Consider the following 18,901-nt stretch of genomic DNA (forward strand, 5'->3'; position numbering starts at 1 on the left):
TGTGCAGTTACAGTGGAAATTAAAGGCTTGTTGATGTTCTAATCAAGTTACTGGATTTTGCATAGTTGCAAAATGGGTAAGTTTTAGAATGTGGACAATCAAAACCAGAACTGAAAGTATAGCAGAACTTCAGAGGCACGTGAAAATCAGCCCAGCTCACGGGAGGCTTTTCTTTCTCCGGACATACTGCTGCTTTCAGGGAGTGGCTGTGGCATGAAAGAGTTTTTGCTTAGCAGAAAACATCTTTTAATGTTTTGGAGAAAAAACTGGTTTGATACAGAAGTGCCAAATGAACATGTCACATGAGATTTTTGCATCGTGGTTTTGGATGTCTGAAAAGATGTCCAAACTGAGACTTGGAGGAAGAAGTGATAAGAAGAAAGCAGTGACACTATTTTGTTCTCAACTCGTTTAATATGTAAAAGGGAAATAAAAATGGTAGTCAGTTTCGGTTTTTGATACATTCGTGGAATGTTGGTCATCCAGAGAGCATTATTTCAAATAGCTGAAGAATTAATTTTTTTGACTCAAAGACAGTTTGTTTAAATTCTAAAATGACCTAATTCCATGGGATTATGGTGGCTAATTTACCATGAGAATTAAATATAAAAATGTCGAGGCTCTGAGCTAACAGCAGAGGTAAGGACTAATGTGACAGTAGTAGCTGGTGTTGATGGGACAAGAGGCAACCAATAATAAAATGACTTCTCCCTTGTAACAGTGTTAACATTTTAACATAAATTAATTATACATTCATTATGGTGTTTTAGAACAGTCAAGCCTAAAATTCTTCATACCATCATCCAAAAGATATACATACTAAAAACGTGCTTAAGCACAAAGTTTTTCACTTGACAGCTCTTGGCCTGGGCCATACACATTTACAGGGACCTTCTGCTTCTCAAGCTTAATATTAAGTCTGGTAATCATTTTATATAAAAATAAGACTAAAAACCTCACCAAGCTAGGATTCTGGTGTAGAAAATCAATGAATGAGACTCCAGAATAGCTAAGGCCAGTCGTTCTCCAACTTCAGCTTGGCATCCCAGTCATGTGGGGGCTTGTAAAAGCAGCCAGAATTTCTGAATAAAGAGGACCTGAGAGTCTGCATTTATAACGAGTTCCCAGGGGACACAGGCTGCTGCTCCTGGAACCCCACTTTGAGGACCACTAGCTAAAACAACTAAAAACAGCACCATCTCCATCACTGTTCAGTGGTAGACAATGTCAGCTCTGTCGACCGTATTTATCCTGCAGGGGACAATATGGAGGTGGCCCTCATGACTAACACCACTGCTATCTTCTATTGTCAAAGAGAACCACCGAGCTTAGCTAATGGAGCACTTCTCTGCCAGCACGCAATGTATCTCACAACTAAAGCCACATCTGATACATTTGAAGTGTTTTATTTAATGCTGAAAAATTTATCCTAGGGGACAGAAGGATGTAAGAAGAAAGGAAAAGGCACCAGAATTAAGTCATCCTCGGCAATGATGAGGTGTGTTTTCCTCTTTTCTTGCAAATAACTTCACTTTAATGTAACTTCCAACCCAAACACTCTGGGAAGTAAACAGTCTCTCGGTACCTATGGGGGATAGGAGAAGGCAAGACAAGCTCTAGGGAGGGGGAGCCGGGGTCATGGTCACTCCATGGACTCGACAGCAGGGTCTTGGACAGGGGAGTCCTGAGCAGCCAGAAACAACTTCCTAAGGTCTCAGGAACAAGGTACCATGTGCGTCCTTGAAAGAGGGCCCTGGAAAGAACTTGTAACCAGGCTGGGAAGAAGCCACTCCTGCACCTGACTGAAGGCAGTGGCCGTGCAGCAGCAGCCAGGCCCCCAGGTCACACGCTGGTGCTGCTAGGCCGGGTGGCCTGCGCACTCTAGTGCATACCTGGCCAGGCAGGCATGGCCACATTTCCTGTGACTGGGTACTTGCAGCTGTGATGAAACTTGAGGAGCTAGTACCAGACCTCAGAACTCTCAGCCTTTTTAAAACGGGTGCTTCCGAGTAAAATACACTGCTGGTACTAACAGCAGCAATAGGCAGCCATGGGAAACTGCTTTAGAGCATCTGGCAGTCTATCCTGGTCCTTGTGCCCTTGCCACTATGTGCTCTTCCATTCCTGGGGACGTGGCCATGCTCCCAGAGCCTGCCCGAGGCACTGCTCTGCCCACAGTAAAGTGAGGCAAGGGTCGGTGTCGGGATCTGGGACCCACAAGCTTGGCCTTTGCCACTGCCAGTAGTTAAGTGGAAGCTCGCTTGGTCACTGTGCTCAACCAACAGCTGCTGCCTCTGCAGTCTCTAAGCAAATGTCATCCTGTCGCTGTCCTCTGGTCTCACTCTCTCCATCTGCCACACAGCAGAGGAATCTGTGCCTGGCCCACCTCCACATAAAGTGCCATGTGCCTGGCCGCGTTGGGACAGCCATGGCAGCAGTGGGTGGGGCCCACCGGGGAAGAGCTGTGCCCCCAGCAGGAAGTTGATGGCTTGTCGGTCGTGCAGGAAAACGGTACTCCTGTTACCCACAGCACAACAGGTTTTGTACCCAAAGGGAAGAAAGCTCACAAAATAAAAGTAAATTCTCCAATCTCACAATACTCTCCAAACTGAGCACACGAAGGCAAATCGTCATCTTAAAGTATCACTTTCAGGAGTAAGTTAAGAGACACGTCTGCTCCCCATGACCTAGCGTAAGACTGGTGCTACTGGGAGTGCTGCTTTCAGAGGACCATGAAGAGAATCTTTTAAAAGGACTCAATTTGTTTAAAAAGAGCAACAGTGGAGGGAAAAAGCACTTCGTCCCCCTCCCCGAGTCCTTTTGGCTCATGAACTATTTTAGCATCACTCTCCCGGCTTCAGGAAGCATCCCTGGATATCCAGCCACTCTCTGTGAGGAAATTTAAAATCCTTTTCTTTAGGACTTTGTCCAGATAGCTAGGAAGGCGGCTTTTGGAGGGGATGCCCTGTCGCTTCTGGAGGTGGTCCTTGATGATGATGGTTTTCACAGTCACGTAGCGGGCTGGGCTCAGGTTGACCGAGCTGCAGAGCGCCTTCTCACGGTCGGACAGGAGCTCGAAGCCGGGCAGGTGCTCGATGGCCGCGAAGTCCCCGTCCTTGCCGTCCTCCTTGCCCCTCTTGGCGCCGGCCAGGCTTTTGTTCTCCTTCCTCTTCTCGCGCTTGTGCCGGGCAGCCTCATACTCGGCCGACTCCTCCATCTTGGTGATGCCGTTCCGCCGGTACCTCTGCAACTCTCTGATCTTGGCCCGGAGCATTTTCTCCTTGTGCATGTTCTCAAACAAGTCGTCGAACTCCCTGCACGACATGAACTGGTAGAGCGGCCTCAGCTTCAGCCGCAGCTCCTTCTCCTCCTTGGTGATCTTGCGCTTCAGTGTCCGCTCCTTGTCCTTCTTGTCCCTGCCTAGAAAGGCTGGCACCAGGTTGTAGTCCCGGGCGATGTTCTTGCGTCGCTGCCGCTCCTTGAGCTTCCGCACGTACATGTCCACGTGGGCGCGCTTGAGCTCAATCTCCACATCGTCGTCGTCGTAGTTGACCGAGAGCCCACTGATGAGCGTCTCGGCGTCCTGGTCGTACTCGATCTCATAGTCGTCCCGCAGCGGCATGTAGCCCAGCTGCTGCTGCTCGGCCACCGAGATGTCCAGGGGAGGCAGTGGGGTGGTGAGGCTGGGCGAGAGGGGGCCTCCGCTGGGGCACGTGTGGTCTGTCACCCGGTTGGGGATGGTGTCGGGGATGCAGGCCTTCCCCAGGTTTCCATGAATGTACATGCTTACATAATGCTCCATCACTTCTTGGGGTGTCCGAGAAGCGCCGACGTGAGCAGCCATGTCCTCCTACAATGACAAAGGTCAGAAGTCATTTCCACACAGTCAGAGTGTCACACTCATGTTTCACACACATTCAGGTAACACTTGCGCAAAGACTTCCTATGAACATCGTTACACCTCCCGAAAGGCATTCACAGTTACAAATTCTCTCCTGAGCTGGCTTCATGGCAGGGATGTCAAGGAACCCGCGCCGATTTTGTACGTGGCACAAGGTGTGAACTTGCCCAAGGTCATGGGGTTAGCTGGTGGCAGAACTGAGACCAGACCCCTGTCTGGGACCTGTCCCTTGTTCTCGTTCCTGAAGCAGGACTAGCAGAGCCCGCCTGGTACTGGCCATTTCGCCCCACTGCAAGCCCTGCACTCTCAGGGACTGTCTGTCTGAGCTTCACAAGGACATAGGTGGGCAGGGGCAGGGAACGCCTGAACCCTCCTCATTCATAGAATGGTCTCGTCTGAGGATGTAGGGCAAAGTCCAATCCATGACCCAGGCCCCAGCTACAGGAGGGGACCTTGTTCTACTGTGTTACCTGCCTCCCAGGACAGAAGGGCCAGGTACTTGTCCTGGCTGCACACCCCACCCCACCCCACCCCTGGCCTCTGTGCTTCAGGAGGGCCAGCTTGTCCCTTTCCTAGGCAGAGGCTTTTCAAGGGAGAAGGCCTTCTTTTCTATCACGTTCCACAGTTACAAAGCTGAGAACTGGCCACAGGCTGAAAGCATTCATCATTCCTACAAGAAGGTAGCTCATAAATACAAGTTTATTAATGGGAGGAAACAGTGTAAGTCCCTCGATCTTTTCCTTCTGTCGAGAGGCCTCTTCCTCAAAGTCAACCACTAAAGCCACTTCAGAAAGTAACTGCCCCACATGCACACTCATTCACCGGCTGCCACTTCTCCCCACTCGCGCCTGACTGCAGCAGGCCTCGGCCCTCCAGGCTACGGGAAGCTGCTTCCACCCAGCGCTGCCACGCAGCTCCACCAGCATCACCAGCTGGTCTCGCACCCGCGGAGGCCCAGATGGAATCCAAGGAACCAGCCAGTCCATGTAGGCTGGCAGCTGACCCCAAGCTGGGCATCGTGGGACAGGGAAGCATTCCTGGCTCAGTGAACAGACTCCATCTGGGGCTGCGTCTGGGACACACGCCTGAGCCGCAGTGCTGGGCCCCTGCCCACTAGTCCTGGGAATGTTGTGGCTGGGACCTATGGGGCAGAAAGAAAGAAGGCAGTCCTGAGAACTAACTGTGGGGTCTCTGAGAATCGGAAGAAGAAAAGCAAAGGTAAGAACTAAAAACGAATTCTAGTTTTCTGGGGATGAATTATTTACACAATTTGTTCTTTTAAAAAAATCACTATTTGTATCAGATCCACTCATTTTATTTTCCCAGGAAGCATGTGGTCCACACCACCAAGTCACAACTATCCCCAGCATCTGTTACCACTCTGTGTGACCCAGGCTGGCCACTGCACATCTCCGAGCCTCGGATCCTTCCAGCAGAGGAGTAGGCAGCCCGTCCACCTCACATGGGCATGACAAGGCTTCAGACACAGCTGGGCTCCCCGCAACAGCCCACCACCAAGGCAGCCAGGGCCGAGGCCACTGATGGCTCCTTCTCCTCCCCCAACCCACCCTGGGGCCAGGGAGCCCAGTGATGATCTACACTGGCCTCTGGGACAGGGAGAGCTATAGCCATTTCTATTAGTGGAAAAGCATCCCTGACAACCCACCCTTTTGCAAGGGACGGGTCATGCCAGGTAAAAGCCCTGGCGGACCTGCTCGGAGGTGTCTGGAGAGCGGAAAGAAATGACCTGCCCAGCACCTCTCATCTGCGTTTCCACCGCTCGGTGGGCACCACAGCAGAGGCAACCTGGGCCTGAGCAGCTTCCCCAGCCCTCAGCGCCAGCCTCTGTCTGAGGCTGGGATGAAGAACCACTGCACACTCTCCAGCCTCAGTTTCAACTTTCCGGTGCCCCAAGAGATGGACACTGCTCTCAGCTCCCATGTCCCCAGAGGCCCAGAAGCCCAGCTGCTCACCCACGGTGCAGGGCAAGGAGCTCGGGCGCAGCACCGTCCCTGGTTCCAGTGGGAAGACTCACAGGGAGAGGCCTGCAAGTCTTCTCCCTCGGAGAGATTTTTTAAATATCCTTACTTGGAAAATCTTAAAGTTAGCAACTCTATGTTGGCCTCCAGAATACTTTATTTCATTTGACTGGTCTATGAAATCTGAAAATCTGGGAGCACTAATTGGTCAGGGTCAGCAAACTCCTCGGCGTGCCTTTTAAGGCCTGTAAGAGCTGTCTTGGCTCCAGCCTTGCCCCTCTGGGGAATTTCCCAGTGCCCAGCCAGACACCATGGGCCGGCAGCTCCCCCAGCAGGTGATGACCCTTCCTCCGGGTGCACAGGCTCAGGGCCAGACACACCCCACCATGCCAGCTTCTCCTGCTCAGGAGCTGTCGGCCTCACTCCCATGGCTTGTGCTCATCCCTCAAGACCCAGGCCATCCTGACCAGGGAGCCTTCAGCAACCCCCAGGGCTGGGTCGCATTCTGGCTCCATCACTTGCAATCCTCTCAACTGCTGCTGCTTGCTGACCAGTAATCCTGCCTCATACAGGTCTCGTTGGGATAGAATTAAAGTAAAACAATATGTGCAGGTAAGGTGTATCTGCACTCACCATCTCACTGAGTCCTCACAGCAGTCCCCGTGAGGTGGTAATGTTATTACTACTCCCATTTCACAGATAAGGAAAATAAACCTCAAGGTGAGCCACCATCACGGGCACCAGGCCAGGAAGGGCTGAGTCGTGTAACCCCAGGCTAGCTGGCCCGAGCATACGCCTCTCGCAGTCCCCAACGCAGTACACATTGGGGGCAGGGAGAGAAGGCAGTCCTGTGATCAGATGGCTTCCTAAAGCTATGCTAAAGGGCAGAGCTGAGCCAAACCACACTGATGCACAGACTGGGCACTGCAGGATCTGTCACTTCTGTGTCTAGAGTGAAAAGCCGCTTCTGTACAACCACAGCAGACCCAGGAGGGCCCAGGCCACCATCCTCTCAGGAGCTCCTCGCGCTGCCCCATCTCCCCACAACCGACCATGGGCCCCAGTCCCACACCACAGGGGCCTGACACAGCTCTGCAGCCTCTCATTTGGTCCTGCTGGCACCTCCCTCAGCTAAGTTTCTCCAGTGCCACCACGTCTCAGCACACCCTGACACTGGCCAACAAAGGACACCCAGCTGGCATCTCCCAGGGCCCTCCGCAGGGGGTGGCAGGACAGTGCAGCCAGGCAATAGCAGCCTTGGACAACATCAGCCCTCCAGGGCTGGCACGCCAGCTTGGTCAGAGTCACACAGTAGGACCCTGGACATGGCTCTTCCCTCTCCCAGCCTTGCCCTGTCACCCTTAAAGTGGAGAGACATCCCTCCTCCAATGCCTCAGTCTCAGATCCAGCTCGTTCTCCCAGGTTCTCAGGCAGTCCAGAGACACCCCCCCGCAACCCGTCCCCAGCCACTGCGCCTGGCCTGTTCAATGGAAGCCCTGTAAGCTTCAGTGCTGGGTTCCCTGTCCCCCTCTGTAAATTGTCTCAGAGAACTCACTGACTTACAGAGTTGGCATTAGGCCTCCAGGCAACTAAAGCCTTCAGGTCAGATGCGGCTACCTGTGAAAGAGCCTCGCTGTGGAAAACAGCACAGTGGTTCCTCAGGAATTAACACAGAATAGGATCCGGCAACTCTGCTTCTAAGTATTTACCCAAAGAACTAAAAGCAGAGTCCTGAAGAGATACCTGTACACCTGTGCTCCCAGCAGCACAGTCACAAAAGCGACGCAGGTTCCCACTGACGGACGAGTGGAGAGCCCTATGGGCCATCCAGACACTGCGGTACGATGCAGCCTCCACAAAGGGGCGTCCAGGTCCCCTGCTGCTGGCCTGCTGCTGAGGAAAAAGGGAAGGAAGTTCTGACACCTGACACCACACGCATGAACCGAGGACATTATGCTGAGTGAAATAAGCCAGTCACAAAAGGACAAACACTGGATGATGCCATTTATGGGAGGTCCCTATAGTAGTCAAATTCATACAGACAGAAAGTAAAATGGGGGCTGCCAGGGCTGGGGGCGGGGGAACAGGGAGGCAGTGTTTAATGGGGACAGTTTCAATGTGGGAAGATGAGAAAGTCCTGGAGATGGATGGTGGTGTGATGGCTGCTCAACAGTGTGAGTGTGCTCAATGCCACTGAGCTGTACACGTGAAAACGGTTAAGATAGTAAATCATGTTACATATATTTTACCAAAATAAAGTTTTAAAAAATAAAAAATTCTAAAAATTTTTAAAGTGGCATGTCTTACTACTCTACCCTAGTGGTTCTTCAAGTGGGGTCCCTGGGCCAGCAGCATCAGCACTGTCTGGGAGGCTGTGAGAAATGCACATTCTCAGGCTCCACCCAGACCTGCTGGCTCAGAAATCTGGGTGGGGAGATTTGTGGTGCACAAGCCCTCCTGGGTGTTCTGATACACACTGAAGTTTGAGAGCCACTGCACTGCACCCCCCTAGTAATTCTAGCTGGTGTCCCTGCCCACGCTCTTCCCTCCTCCAGCCCATCCTTCATAGCAATTCCTAAAAGTCCACTGTCGGGACACTCATGGGCCAGTGGCTGACCCATTCCCAGCAACACACAGAAGAGCCTCCGCCCTGGGCGGGAGGGTGCGGTGACCCTTCCACAGTTCTCATACACGGCTCCACAGACTCACTGCCTCAGAACTCACTGGGATTCTTTTTACACGTGCACATGTCCAGACTCCACCCCAGAGATGCCAGCTCAGCAGGTCCCTGGGGATCTTCAGGTGGACGAATGGAGCAGGTGGTTCTAAGCATGAGGTCGGAAGACCTGGGCTCAAATTCTGGCCCCACCATGGTCCGTCATCACCCACAGCTGTCTCTCATTAGGAAAAGGAGGGACCATTTACCTGCCTCATGGACTGGGGGGTGGGGGGATAGAGAGGTAGCGCATGTCAAAGCACCTGGCTTTGGGCTTGGCACCTGGGGAGTCTGAATGGATTTCGAAACCCCAGTTATGCCCTAGTGCCTGGTGCTCATGGATTTTCAAAATGTGACCCCATACAAGCTTAGCCACTTTCTCAACCCCCACTGGGGGTGGTCTCCCCTGTAGTCCTCCACTTGAGGCAAGCTGGCTTTTGCCTGCCCCTGAATAGACCAGATGCCTAGAATACAAAAGTCCTCCTTCCTCCACACAATCCTTCCACCTAGACAGCCTTCTCTTGTCCTTCCCACCACAGGACACCCCGAGGTCCACCTGTCCACACAACACCTAAAGGTTACACAGCTGTCTCACTCCTAGCAGTCAACCACAGGGGCTGACATATGACAGGCTCTGAGTGAGTACTAATCAAATGAATGAATGAATGAATGAATGAATGAATGAATGAATGCACAAAGCAACATCATCTACATATCCAGTATGACCCAGCCTTTTGGGTGTCTGCTATCATCTATAAATCATCTCTTTTTTAATGACATCCCGTCTGCCTCCAACAATGAGCCTGAACGGATGTAGATACACATGCACAAGGCCCTTCGGAGGTTACAGAGAACTTCACGTGCTTAATTCAAAACCTCTAGGGCAGCCTGAACCACACTTCCCCCCAAAAGCCCTCCAGACCACCACCTGTAGAGGAGCTCTGGCCTTCCTCAAACTGCCTCCTCAAGGACAGCTCAGTTTCTCTGGCAACCAATCAACAACCCTATGGCTCTTCAACCACAGTCTTGAATTGTCTTAAAATATCTACTTTTGTGTTTATGTTTGTGTTCATGTATTCAGCCAGGATCTGTGTCCTCTCACTCTCTGAAGCCTGCACAGAACCCACCAGAACCCGGCTGTCGAGCCTCTCAATACCCCTGCTGATCTGACTCTGAGGGTCACTGTCTGCTGTCAACTCTTCCTCATGAGAGCCAGGATCTCTGCACCCGTCCTCCCTGCCTCTTGCTATCAAACACGCACACGGGCACGCTGCTCATCCCAAGCCCTCCCTGGCTTCACTGTTAACATTCCTCAGCTACTCCCCATTCCCTTAGGGCCCCATGCCTCAGACCTGGTACAAAGTGTGATCGCAATGCTGCCAGACTTCAGCAACAACCCTCTTCCCCCGCAGGAGTTCCAATGAAGTAGCACAACCCTCAGGTCCTTGGTCACCATTTGCCATCGGAAATCAGAACTGAACATGGCTTATCTCCCTTCACACCACTGTCCGTGATTCCCACACTGACTCTTCCACACTCAACATCCCAGCCCAGGGAATCCAAGTTCTGCTCTCACCCAGTGCCCCTTTTCCCTCACTAATCTCCCCCTGACCAGGTCGAGGTGGCTCTTCTGTAAAGCCCTGCAGTCTAGCCACACCTCCGGTGGTGCCAATGAGCTCCCAGCTTCTGACCCACATTACCTAATGCTCTTACACCAAGTGGTTAAGGCCCAGACTTTGGAATCAGACAGGCCTACGTTCAACTCCAGCTCTATCACATGAAAAGCTGTGGAATCCTGGACAAGTAGCTTAGATTCTCAGAGCTGCTATTCTTCAAATGTAAACTAAGAATGAGAAGCCACCCCTTGTGGGCTGCTGTGAAGATCACATGAAATATGTAGGGAAAGAGCCTAGCCCAGAACTAGCACATGCTAAATATGTCATTTAAGTGGGACATACTCCTTCTGTGCACATGTCTGGATGTATGCTCAGAAGAGAACCACACATCTCAGAGCTGTGAAGAAGGGCCTCACGTGAAGAAAAATTAAGTCCAGATGGGTAAAGCAACTAGCCCACAACAGCACAGCTACAGAGATAACAGAGCCTCGCCACTCAGAGTAGGGTCTGCAGACCAGCATGAGCATCACTTGAGACTTGGCTGGCAATGCAGAATCTCAGATGTCTCCCTGAACCCATCACTGGTTCAGTAGGGAGAAGGCCTTAAGGGTTGCCAGGCCACACCCTATGCTAACAGCACTGTATTGGTCCATTTCTGTTGCTTATAACAAAAATACCTGAAACTGGGTAATCTGTAAGAAAATGAAATTTATTGCTTATGTTTTGGAGGCTGGGAAGTCCAAGCTCCAGGGAACTCATCTGGTGAAGGCCTTGGTGGTGGTGACAGTGACGCAGGGGTCTCACATGGCAGAATGGTGGAGCAGAGAGACTAACCTCCTCATTCACTCTCCTTTTAAAACCACCAGAACCACTCCCATTATTCCAAAAATGGATCAATCCATTCATGACGAGACAGTCCTCACAATCCATCACCTCTACAAGGCCCCACATCTCAAATACCACAATAGATTTTCCCAGCCTCTTAACACTGTCACAGTGGGGACTAAGTTTCTAATATATGGACTTTGGGAGACACAGTCAATCCACTGCAGGAACCCAAGCCCCATGCCCTTCTAACAGCAAAGAGCCTGTAGATTGCTTAGAGTCGGGATCTAACGCACTCCCCTGGTGACCCGTGCACATATCAAAGTTTGAAAAGTACTGCTCTACAAAAGAGGTCTCCCCACCTCCAGCCCTGTTTCTTCTAATACACCATAAATGTTTTGGTGCCCTGGTCTTGTGTTTTGCGTATTTTCCACAGTGCTACAGAGGAGGCAATGTAGACAGTGTAGTTAGGAGCACAGACTTTGAAGTCAAACTATTCCACCCGAAATCTCCAGTCTAGGGCTGTTGGGAAAATTTCATGAGATATGCAGAGAACTGGGCGCAGTGCCTGGCACACTGCAAAGACATCGCTCTCGGTCCACATCAGCTATTTTTAGCTGCTACTGTAGAGACAGTGCTGTGAGAATGATGTGGGAAAGGGAAGTCTCTGCAGTACTGATATTTAAGGACAAATATGTCACCAGCCATTATGTGTGGTAAGAGCAGTCCAGGCAGAAGAAAGAAAAAAATGATCAGGAGGGTAACAGATGACATCCCATTGGTCAACATACACTGTGAGGCCTTGTAGGCTATGAATTTTAATCTAACAGACCTGGAAGCCACTGAAGGCCGAGGCGCTGTGACGTATGCTTTAAAAAGATCACTCTAATTATGTATGATGTGTGAAATGAGCTGTAGGGACAAGAATGAAACAGGGATCTCAGTTAGGAGGCTCCAGAACTAAGGCAGTCAGAAGTGGTGAGACTCTGGACATATTCTGAAGAGAGGGCTGCTGATGATGTGGGAGAGGGAGTGAAGGATGGCTCTGTTTGCAGCCTGAGCACTGAGTAGGGTGCTGTGAGATCTGGGTCACGCAGAGCTGAGATGCCAATGGATAAGCAGGTGAGGACATCACAAGTTGGAGCTTAGAGAAGTGCTATGGGCCCAGGACCAAGTGAATACAACACTTATGGCTGCCTGCAGGCAAGGACAAAGCCTTCTCTTCAGAGTTCTTCACCACTGTAGAATCTGCACAAAACAGATGCTCCATCTGCATCAAGAAACAGCATTTAAGGACAAAGAGAGACAGAGTTTTTGGAGGGTGGCAATCACAATACTGGCGATTAGGTAAGACTTTGTAAAGTGGGGTCTTCACTAAGAGGTTGGGAAGAGAATAAAGATTTCAGGCCTGAGGAATGGGTAAGAGGCATGGTCCCTGAAGACTGGCTCACTTTATGAAAAGTAAAGCAAAAGGAAATAAAAGCAGTACAGGTTTGGAAACGAGGAGGGGCAGTACTGCTGGAGAAGTATCGGCAAGCTGAAATACGGGCCCAGTGGAGTAGGGGGACAATAACATACCAGAAGAGTCTGGAAAGAACAAGGAGCTAGGGTCAAGTCTTGCTTACTACTTCTCAGAATGACTGAATATGGATGGCCAAGTATCCTCGGAGGTTATGTGTGAGAATGCAGCTAGAGAGTTTTCCTTCCTACCACGGATGAAAGCTTCCTCTTCTGGAGTGGAAAGAGAGCTCCCTAGAGACCACCCAGAGAAGAACACCACGTTGCTCACAAGGAGCGAGCCTAGCACAATGTCTTGCTCGCGTAAATGAATCCAGTCCAGGTCTCACCGTCTCCTCTCAAACGTCTCTACCCAAACCTGACAAACGGAGCAAGACCCAGGACCAATGGCTCCTAGTCCGGGCTCTTCTGTTCATTACTCACTGACTACGCATCATGCAATGTCCTGGGTGTTGTAGGGACCCCAGGACAGACAAGGCATCGCTACCTAGAAAGCACTGTGCTCTGGTGGACCACACAGGGCACACGCAGACAACCAGGCAGCAAACAGGCCGAGGAGCGCAAAACGTGAGCATCGGGGACAACGTGACAGGCCGCAGGGCGTCTGTGAGGCTGGCGTGGCCTTCACCTCCACTGTGCTCCGGGAAAAACCCGCTCTTCCCTCAGCGATCCCACCGCTGTCCTGCCTCCAGGAACTCTGGCAAAGCGCCGGGTCTTGCCCGAAGCCTGTGCTCGGAACACCTACTGAAGGCGTTGCTGCTGGCAGCCAAGTGCAACCCCCTGTGCTCCCTCCTGGCTGTGTGGCCTTGGGCGCGTTACTTAACCTCTCTGAGCCTGGGCCTCCGACTAAACTGGGAATGTCCGCACGCCCTGCCTCACCGGCCTTCGGGGGCTGCTCATGCACTTTATGGAACGAGAGGGCCGGGCCGCTCCCAGCGCCCCGGGGCACGGCGGCCTGGCCGGCAGCAGGCCCGTCCGCGCCACCGCTCACCCAGTTTCCGAAGCCGAACTGCTCGATGGCGTCCAGCAGCAGCTGCTCCTCGCGGCTGGTCCAGCCGCCCTCGGCCTCGGGCCCCCAGAGAGTGAAGCGCCCGCCGTCCACCAGCTGGTAGCCGTGGTAGCGGCGGTGGTGGCCGATCTCGGCGCCGGCCGAGAAGCACTCGGGGCACAGCTCGATGTCCTGGCACTCGGTGCAGCGGAAGCGCAGCGGGCTCACCTCGGCCAGGCAGTACACGCAGTACTTCTTACCGAGCTCCGCCATCTTCGCCCGCCCGCCGCCCGCCGCCCGCCGCCGCCCGCCGCCGCCGCCGCCGCGCCCCCGGCCGTCAGCGCCCGGCCGCCCGCCGCCGCCGCGCACGAGCAGGCGCCGCCCGCCGCCGCCGCCGCGGCCGCCGCCCCCGCGGCTGCCCCCGCCCCGGCGCCGCCGCCGCCGCAGCCAGTCAGCCGGGCCGCGTACCGCCTCAGCACGCAGGCGCCATCCGGCCCGGCCCGGCAGCCGCCGCCGCCGTCGCCCCGCCGCATCGCGCAGGCGCCCCGCGCGCGCCCCCTCGCGGACGCCCGGCCCGCCGCTCTGCGCCTGCGCGCCCCTCGCGCCGGGAAGCTGCCGACGGCTCTGGCGCACCCCGGACGCCCCGCCCCAGGCCTGGCGGTGGGAAACGCGCGGACAGGAAGTCGGGAGGGCGCGCCGCGAGCCTAGGCCCTCTTCCAATCAATCCCGTCCGCCGTCCGCTCGCGGCCTCCCATTGGTCCGCTCTTGCCGGGAGGCGGGGAGGAGGGGGCAGGGCGTCGCACCGACACCTAGCCAATCGCCGGGCCCACCGCGCGCGCTCTTGGTTGCCCCGGGAAACCTAACAGCCTGCAGCTGGGGTCCGCGGCTCTAGGCGAGCCTGGCGGGGATGGACGGCCAGTCGGAGCACACTGGGGGCAGCGAGGGGGACGGCGGAGATGAGGGCGGCCTGGCCTCGAGGCCGTCTGAGAGCAAGGCCAGCTCTGGTCCCCAGAGCCCGGCCGAACCCGCGGAGCCGGAGCCGGACCGGGAGCCGGAGAGGGAGCCGGAGGCGGAGAAGGTAGAGGCTTCGGAGGGAGGCGCCGCCGCGGACGCGCAGGCCGGAACCCCGGAAGGGCCGGCGGCCACAGAGACTGCGGGCGAGGGGGGCTCCGGAGCGCCGGGGAGGCCGTCCGAGCCCGGGGAGACGGCCGAGGCCGGGGACGAGGAGCTAGCCAAGCCGGAACCCGAAGCAGGCCCCCAGGAACCGGGGGCGGCGGCGGAGGAGGAGCAGGAGGAGGGGGAGACGAGGGAAGCCCCGTCCCGGGCCTCTCTGCCGCTGTCCACGGCCGGCGGGGAAAAGGCTGCGCCAGGCCGGGAGGCCGAGAGAGAGAGCGCGGAGGGGGAGGACGAGGGCGCGGAAGCACGCGCGGCGACAAGTGGCGAGAGGCGGCAGTCTCCGGGCGAGGAGGACTTGGAGTGGACCGCGGAGGTCCGCAGGCTGCAGGAGCAGCAGCTGCGCAGCGAGCTCCTGGAGCAGTACCGCTCGCTGCTGGTGGAGCGGAGCCGCTACCAGCGCTACAACGTGTACCTGCAGCACCAGATCGTGGAGGCGCTGCGCAAGAAGAAGGGCCTGGACGCGGCCGAGGTGCCCGACAAGGGCGTGGAGGCCGAGGCCCCCGAGAAAGAGCAGGCGTACTTGGGCTATCTGGCCGTGCTGGAGGAGCTGAGGAAGCAGCAGGCAGACGACCTGGCGTGGTACCACCAGGAACTGGACCAGCTGAAGCAGCAGTGCCAGGAGAAGCTCGCCAGGGTGGAGAAGGAGTGGCGAGGCTTCCAGGCCCTCAAGAAGCAGGTGGTGATGCAGGCCATGGGCAGCTGTCGGATGAGGGGTGGGCGCCAGGCTGCTCTGCGGGAGGTGGAGCAGATCCAGGCGCTGGAGGATAAAAAGGAAAAGGAGATGAGCGCTGTGCGGCTAGAGAACGTGCAGCTGAAGCAGAGCCTGGTGCATTTTGAAACCAGGATGAAGGCGCAGGAGGAGTTGAGCGAGGGTCTGCTCTTCATCGATTTTGAACAGCTTAAGATTGAGAACCAGACCTTCAATGAGAAAGCTGAGGAACGAAATGAGGAACTTTTGAAACTGCGCAACAAGGTAACCAACAATGTGCAAATAGTAACCCATGTGAAGGAAAAGTTGCACTTTATGGATATGGAAAATGCATGCAAAAAGGCACAGCTTTCGGAAATTGAGTCTCAGGTGGCCCTAGGAAGGGATATCTTGACCAAGACTAAGAAAGCCCGAGACAGCCTGCGGATTGACAACATCAGGCTGAACCAGAAGTGTGGGCTCCTGGGCAAGGAATCACTCCTTCGGGACTTGGAAGAAAAGGTGGAAAAGGCTGAGCTGCTCAGTCGGCGGCTGGAATCCCTGAAGCGCCATCACGCTGGGCTGACATTGTCCTGCAGAGGCGTGAAGCAGAAGATCCGGGAAGCCAAAGCCTTTCTCCCCTCTTGACACAGTTGATAAGAGTCAGCAGAACGTGCTCAGTCTCAGCAAACCTTGTCCTTTATTAACTTTTATTCTACACGTGTTGCCATTTTTTAAAAGGCTTGTGATATTTGGGATGGAACTATATTTTGTATTTATCCCATAATTTTTCGGCTTCCAAATTAGTGCTGAGCACAAAATTGGGTTAGCAGTCAATTTTATATGGGATTAAGCAAAATAGGTCCAGAAAAACAAACAAGAGGGGTGACAATGTAACTGACTTCTCATGAAAAGCTGTCAAGTCTGTTTATATCTGAGCAATTTCATAATTTCAATGACAATACTAAGGAGTGCTGTTCCTCTTCCACATGTAAGTGGGTTTCCAAGTTCAGTGAATGGGCAGAATACAAAAAAAAATACCTGTGCATTAAGCTAATTATTAAATTCTCTTTGGATTTATTATACTGTGTAGTCCTGATTCACTGTCTCAATTAGCAGCTCACTAAATTTCCTTAGATTAATCTTAACCTTAAATTGTTTTGTATGTAGTTAGCACAAGCTTCTGGGGTAATAAAAAATATTCCATGAAGCAGGAGAAATGATAAACGGGAAAAGGAGCTGGTGTTCCTTCACCTTTCCTTTTTCAATGAAAGGAAGCTCAGTCTACTAACCATTAATGTTTGTTTCTGCCTAATAAGTCTTCAATTCTAATTAAAAGTTTTCTTGGATCTTCTGAAAAAATGCCTTAATCTGTACCAAAAAATGAAATTTCATTTTCCAGCAAAAACAAAATAATGATTTTATTGTTTTGCCAGGTGCAAAATACGAGGGTACTTCAGAAAGTCCATTTCCTAATGCAGTATCAGTGATTAACTTGGAGCTAGGAGCTTGGTTTCATTTCTTTTTAATCTTAGGTTGAATTTTGGGATGTGGAGATTTGGGATTAAAAAAAAGTACTCTCCCATTCCTAAGTAAGTGGATCGTAAGAAAGACTATTTTCTGGTGCTAGATACCTTTAAAGAGTAGAAACCCCACTCTGGTAGGTTGGTTGTGAGAATGTCACAATAGATTTATCTTTTTGATGGCATGATTTTGTTTTCTAAAGCATGTTCCCTTTGAAATCGATGAAGGTTGATTAAAATTCCTTTTCTAACTTCCATGGCCTGAATACACTATTTTTTATCAAACCACACAAATGTAATAATGAGGGGAGTAAAAAAAGCTTGGAGTTCTGGCTTCCACTCTCCTCCTTACTTTCCACAATTTGGTCTTCCCTCTATCCTGTTCATCAGGACCAATGTAAAGCGGTAAATCACTGGCAAATATAACTTTGTTTTCTTTGTGCCTCGAACTAAACACAGTACAGCCCCACTGGGTTCCTATAGCTGGGGAGATTTCAAAATGAAACTGGCAGTTATGCTCAGTGTGTTGACCAAGCAAGCAGCTTTCGTTATAATGGCGTCCATTATCTCTTTGGTTCACTATAGGGAGAATAGGTTATTTTCAGCTGATTTTGACCCATCGGCAATCACCCAGGTCCAACCAAACATTCCCTCACCAGCCTTGAACCCAGGACAAGCAGATCTCTCAGAGCACAAAGATACAAATGAGTTTGATGGGTTGGCATTGCTTTAAGCTGAGCAAACCAGTCCTAAGTAAATGATGATAAAGCAAGTTACCAATATTCTCTCAAATTACAGTACTTCATGCTGGAGATGTTAGAATTAATTAGAAGACAAATTTTTTACTTTTTTTTTAATGTTTTAATCCTTAAATTTATTTATTTTTTTTTAGAAGAAGACAATCTTCTGTTGATTACCTCCTAAAGTGGTTCTTTCTAATTAGATTACAGGAGAGCACTTATGTCACGAAATAGCAACACATTCACAAATTCTTAGATCATTTCTGAGGAAGAATTCCACAGTCCCTAAAGTATTCTCTATTCCAAAAGTCATTGAAGTCCTCCTATTTGTACCCCACAGATGCCTGTCCTGTGCTTAGGCCCATCCCAGCCTCTGACCCACTGCTTAGTGACTGTGAGTTATCTGTACCCCAATGACACAAAGTCCCTGGAAAGCAAAAATCGTTGGTGGGTACTCAATAAATTTGTTGGAATAATACATCAACATAATGCCAATCTCATTCATTTTCTTAAAATAAGTATTATTTGAATAATTAGTATGTGTTAGGCACTGATAAGTCCTACGTTGGATTTAAAAATACAGGTAAAAAGAGGATCTTTCAACAAGTAGAACCAATGAGGGAAAATAGCCGGGAGGCAGGCTTGACATCAACGTCAGAAACCACTACAGGTAAAGAGATTCTAGTCAATTCTGGCAGGAACCTCCAAAATGCTGGCATCTGGACAAAAACCCGTAAAACTAAAATTTTTTCTGAGTACTAAAAACAAAGGCTAAAGACTGTCTTTTCATCTCCTTGTCAAAAAGTACAAGGCCTGAAAACTGTAGCCACTGAATACATTTTGAGTGAGATGTTAAATGTAACTAGGTTTTTTTTAGTGGTAGGAAGGGGAAGGATCCCCTTTAATACTACAAGAGGTTGTTTTTCTAAAGCAGCACTGGTGGGAGTAAATCAGGCACCCACTTAGATAACTCGCAAGGCATCTGAAAAGGAAACACTTTTCCATTGGTAAATGAAAATAATTTTTGGTGACTTACCACATTCGAAATTTTTAAATTATATAAATAGAAATATATGCTTTCTTTTTAATATAAGTGCATTTGCAGCCATAATTTAGAGTTTTGCCACTGGTATGAGGTGCCCGTCCATAAAACATCGGAGTTAATGCACCCCAACTTGGTACATTTCATGTTTTAAACTTTTAGATGGTCTTAATATCAGAGTGATGAATC

The 18,901-nt window shown here is 51.7% G+C and overlaps 2 protein-coding genes across 3 annotated transcripts; one reads left to right on the forward strand and one right to left on the reverse strand.

Moving 5' to 3' along the window:
- Positions 1-1,385: 1,385 nt before the first annotated feature.
- TADA2B (transcriptional adaptor 2B) lies at positions 1,386-13,828 on the reverse strand. Of its 2 annotated transcripts, none has more exons than XM_063107840.1 (2): positions 13,547-13,828; positions 1,386-3,850 (listed from the first exon to the last, which is right to left on the reverse strand). In XM_063107840.1, exons 1-2 carry the CDS (start codon positions 13,814-13,816, stop codon positions 2,858-2,860), a joined length of 1,263 nt encoding a protein of 420 aa, XP_062963910.1. In that variant the 5' UTR covers positions 13,817-13,828; the 3' UTR covers positions 1,386-2,857. The 2 variants fall into 2 exon arrangements, with proteins under 2 accessions (XP_062963910.1, XP_062963911.1); XM_063107841.1 differs by lacking the exon at positions 13,547-13,828 and adding an exon at positions 4,724-5,058.
- A 577-nt stretch (positions 13,829-14,405) lies between these two features.
- Positions 14,406-16,131, forward strand: CFAP184 (cilia and flagella associated protein 184). The gene has a single exon (XM_063108665.1). The coding sequence runs from the start codon at positions 14,451-14,453 to the stop codon at positions 16,053-16,055; it is 1,605 nt and encodes a 534-aa protein (XP_062964735.1). The 5' UTR covers positions 14,406-14,450; the 3' UTR covers positions 16,056-16,131.
- Positions 16,132-18,901: the final 2,770 nt, after the last annotated feature.

The sequence above is a fragment of the Cynocephalus volans genome, chromosome 9 (genome assembly GCF_027409185.1).
Source record: "Cynocephalus volans isolate mCynVol1 chromosome 9, mCynVol1.pri, whole genome shotgun sequence".
NCBI lineage: Eukaryota > Metazoa > Chordata > Mammalia > Dermoptera > Cynocephalidae > Cynocephalus > Cynocephalus volans.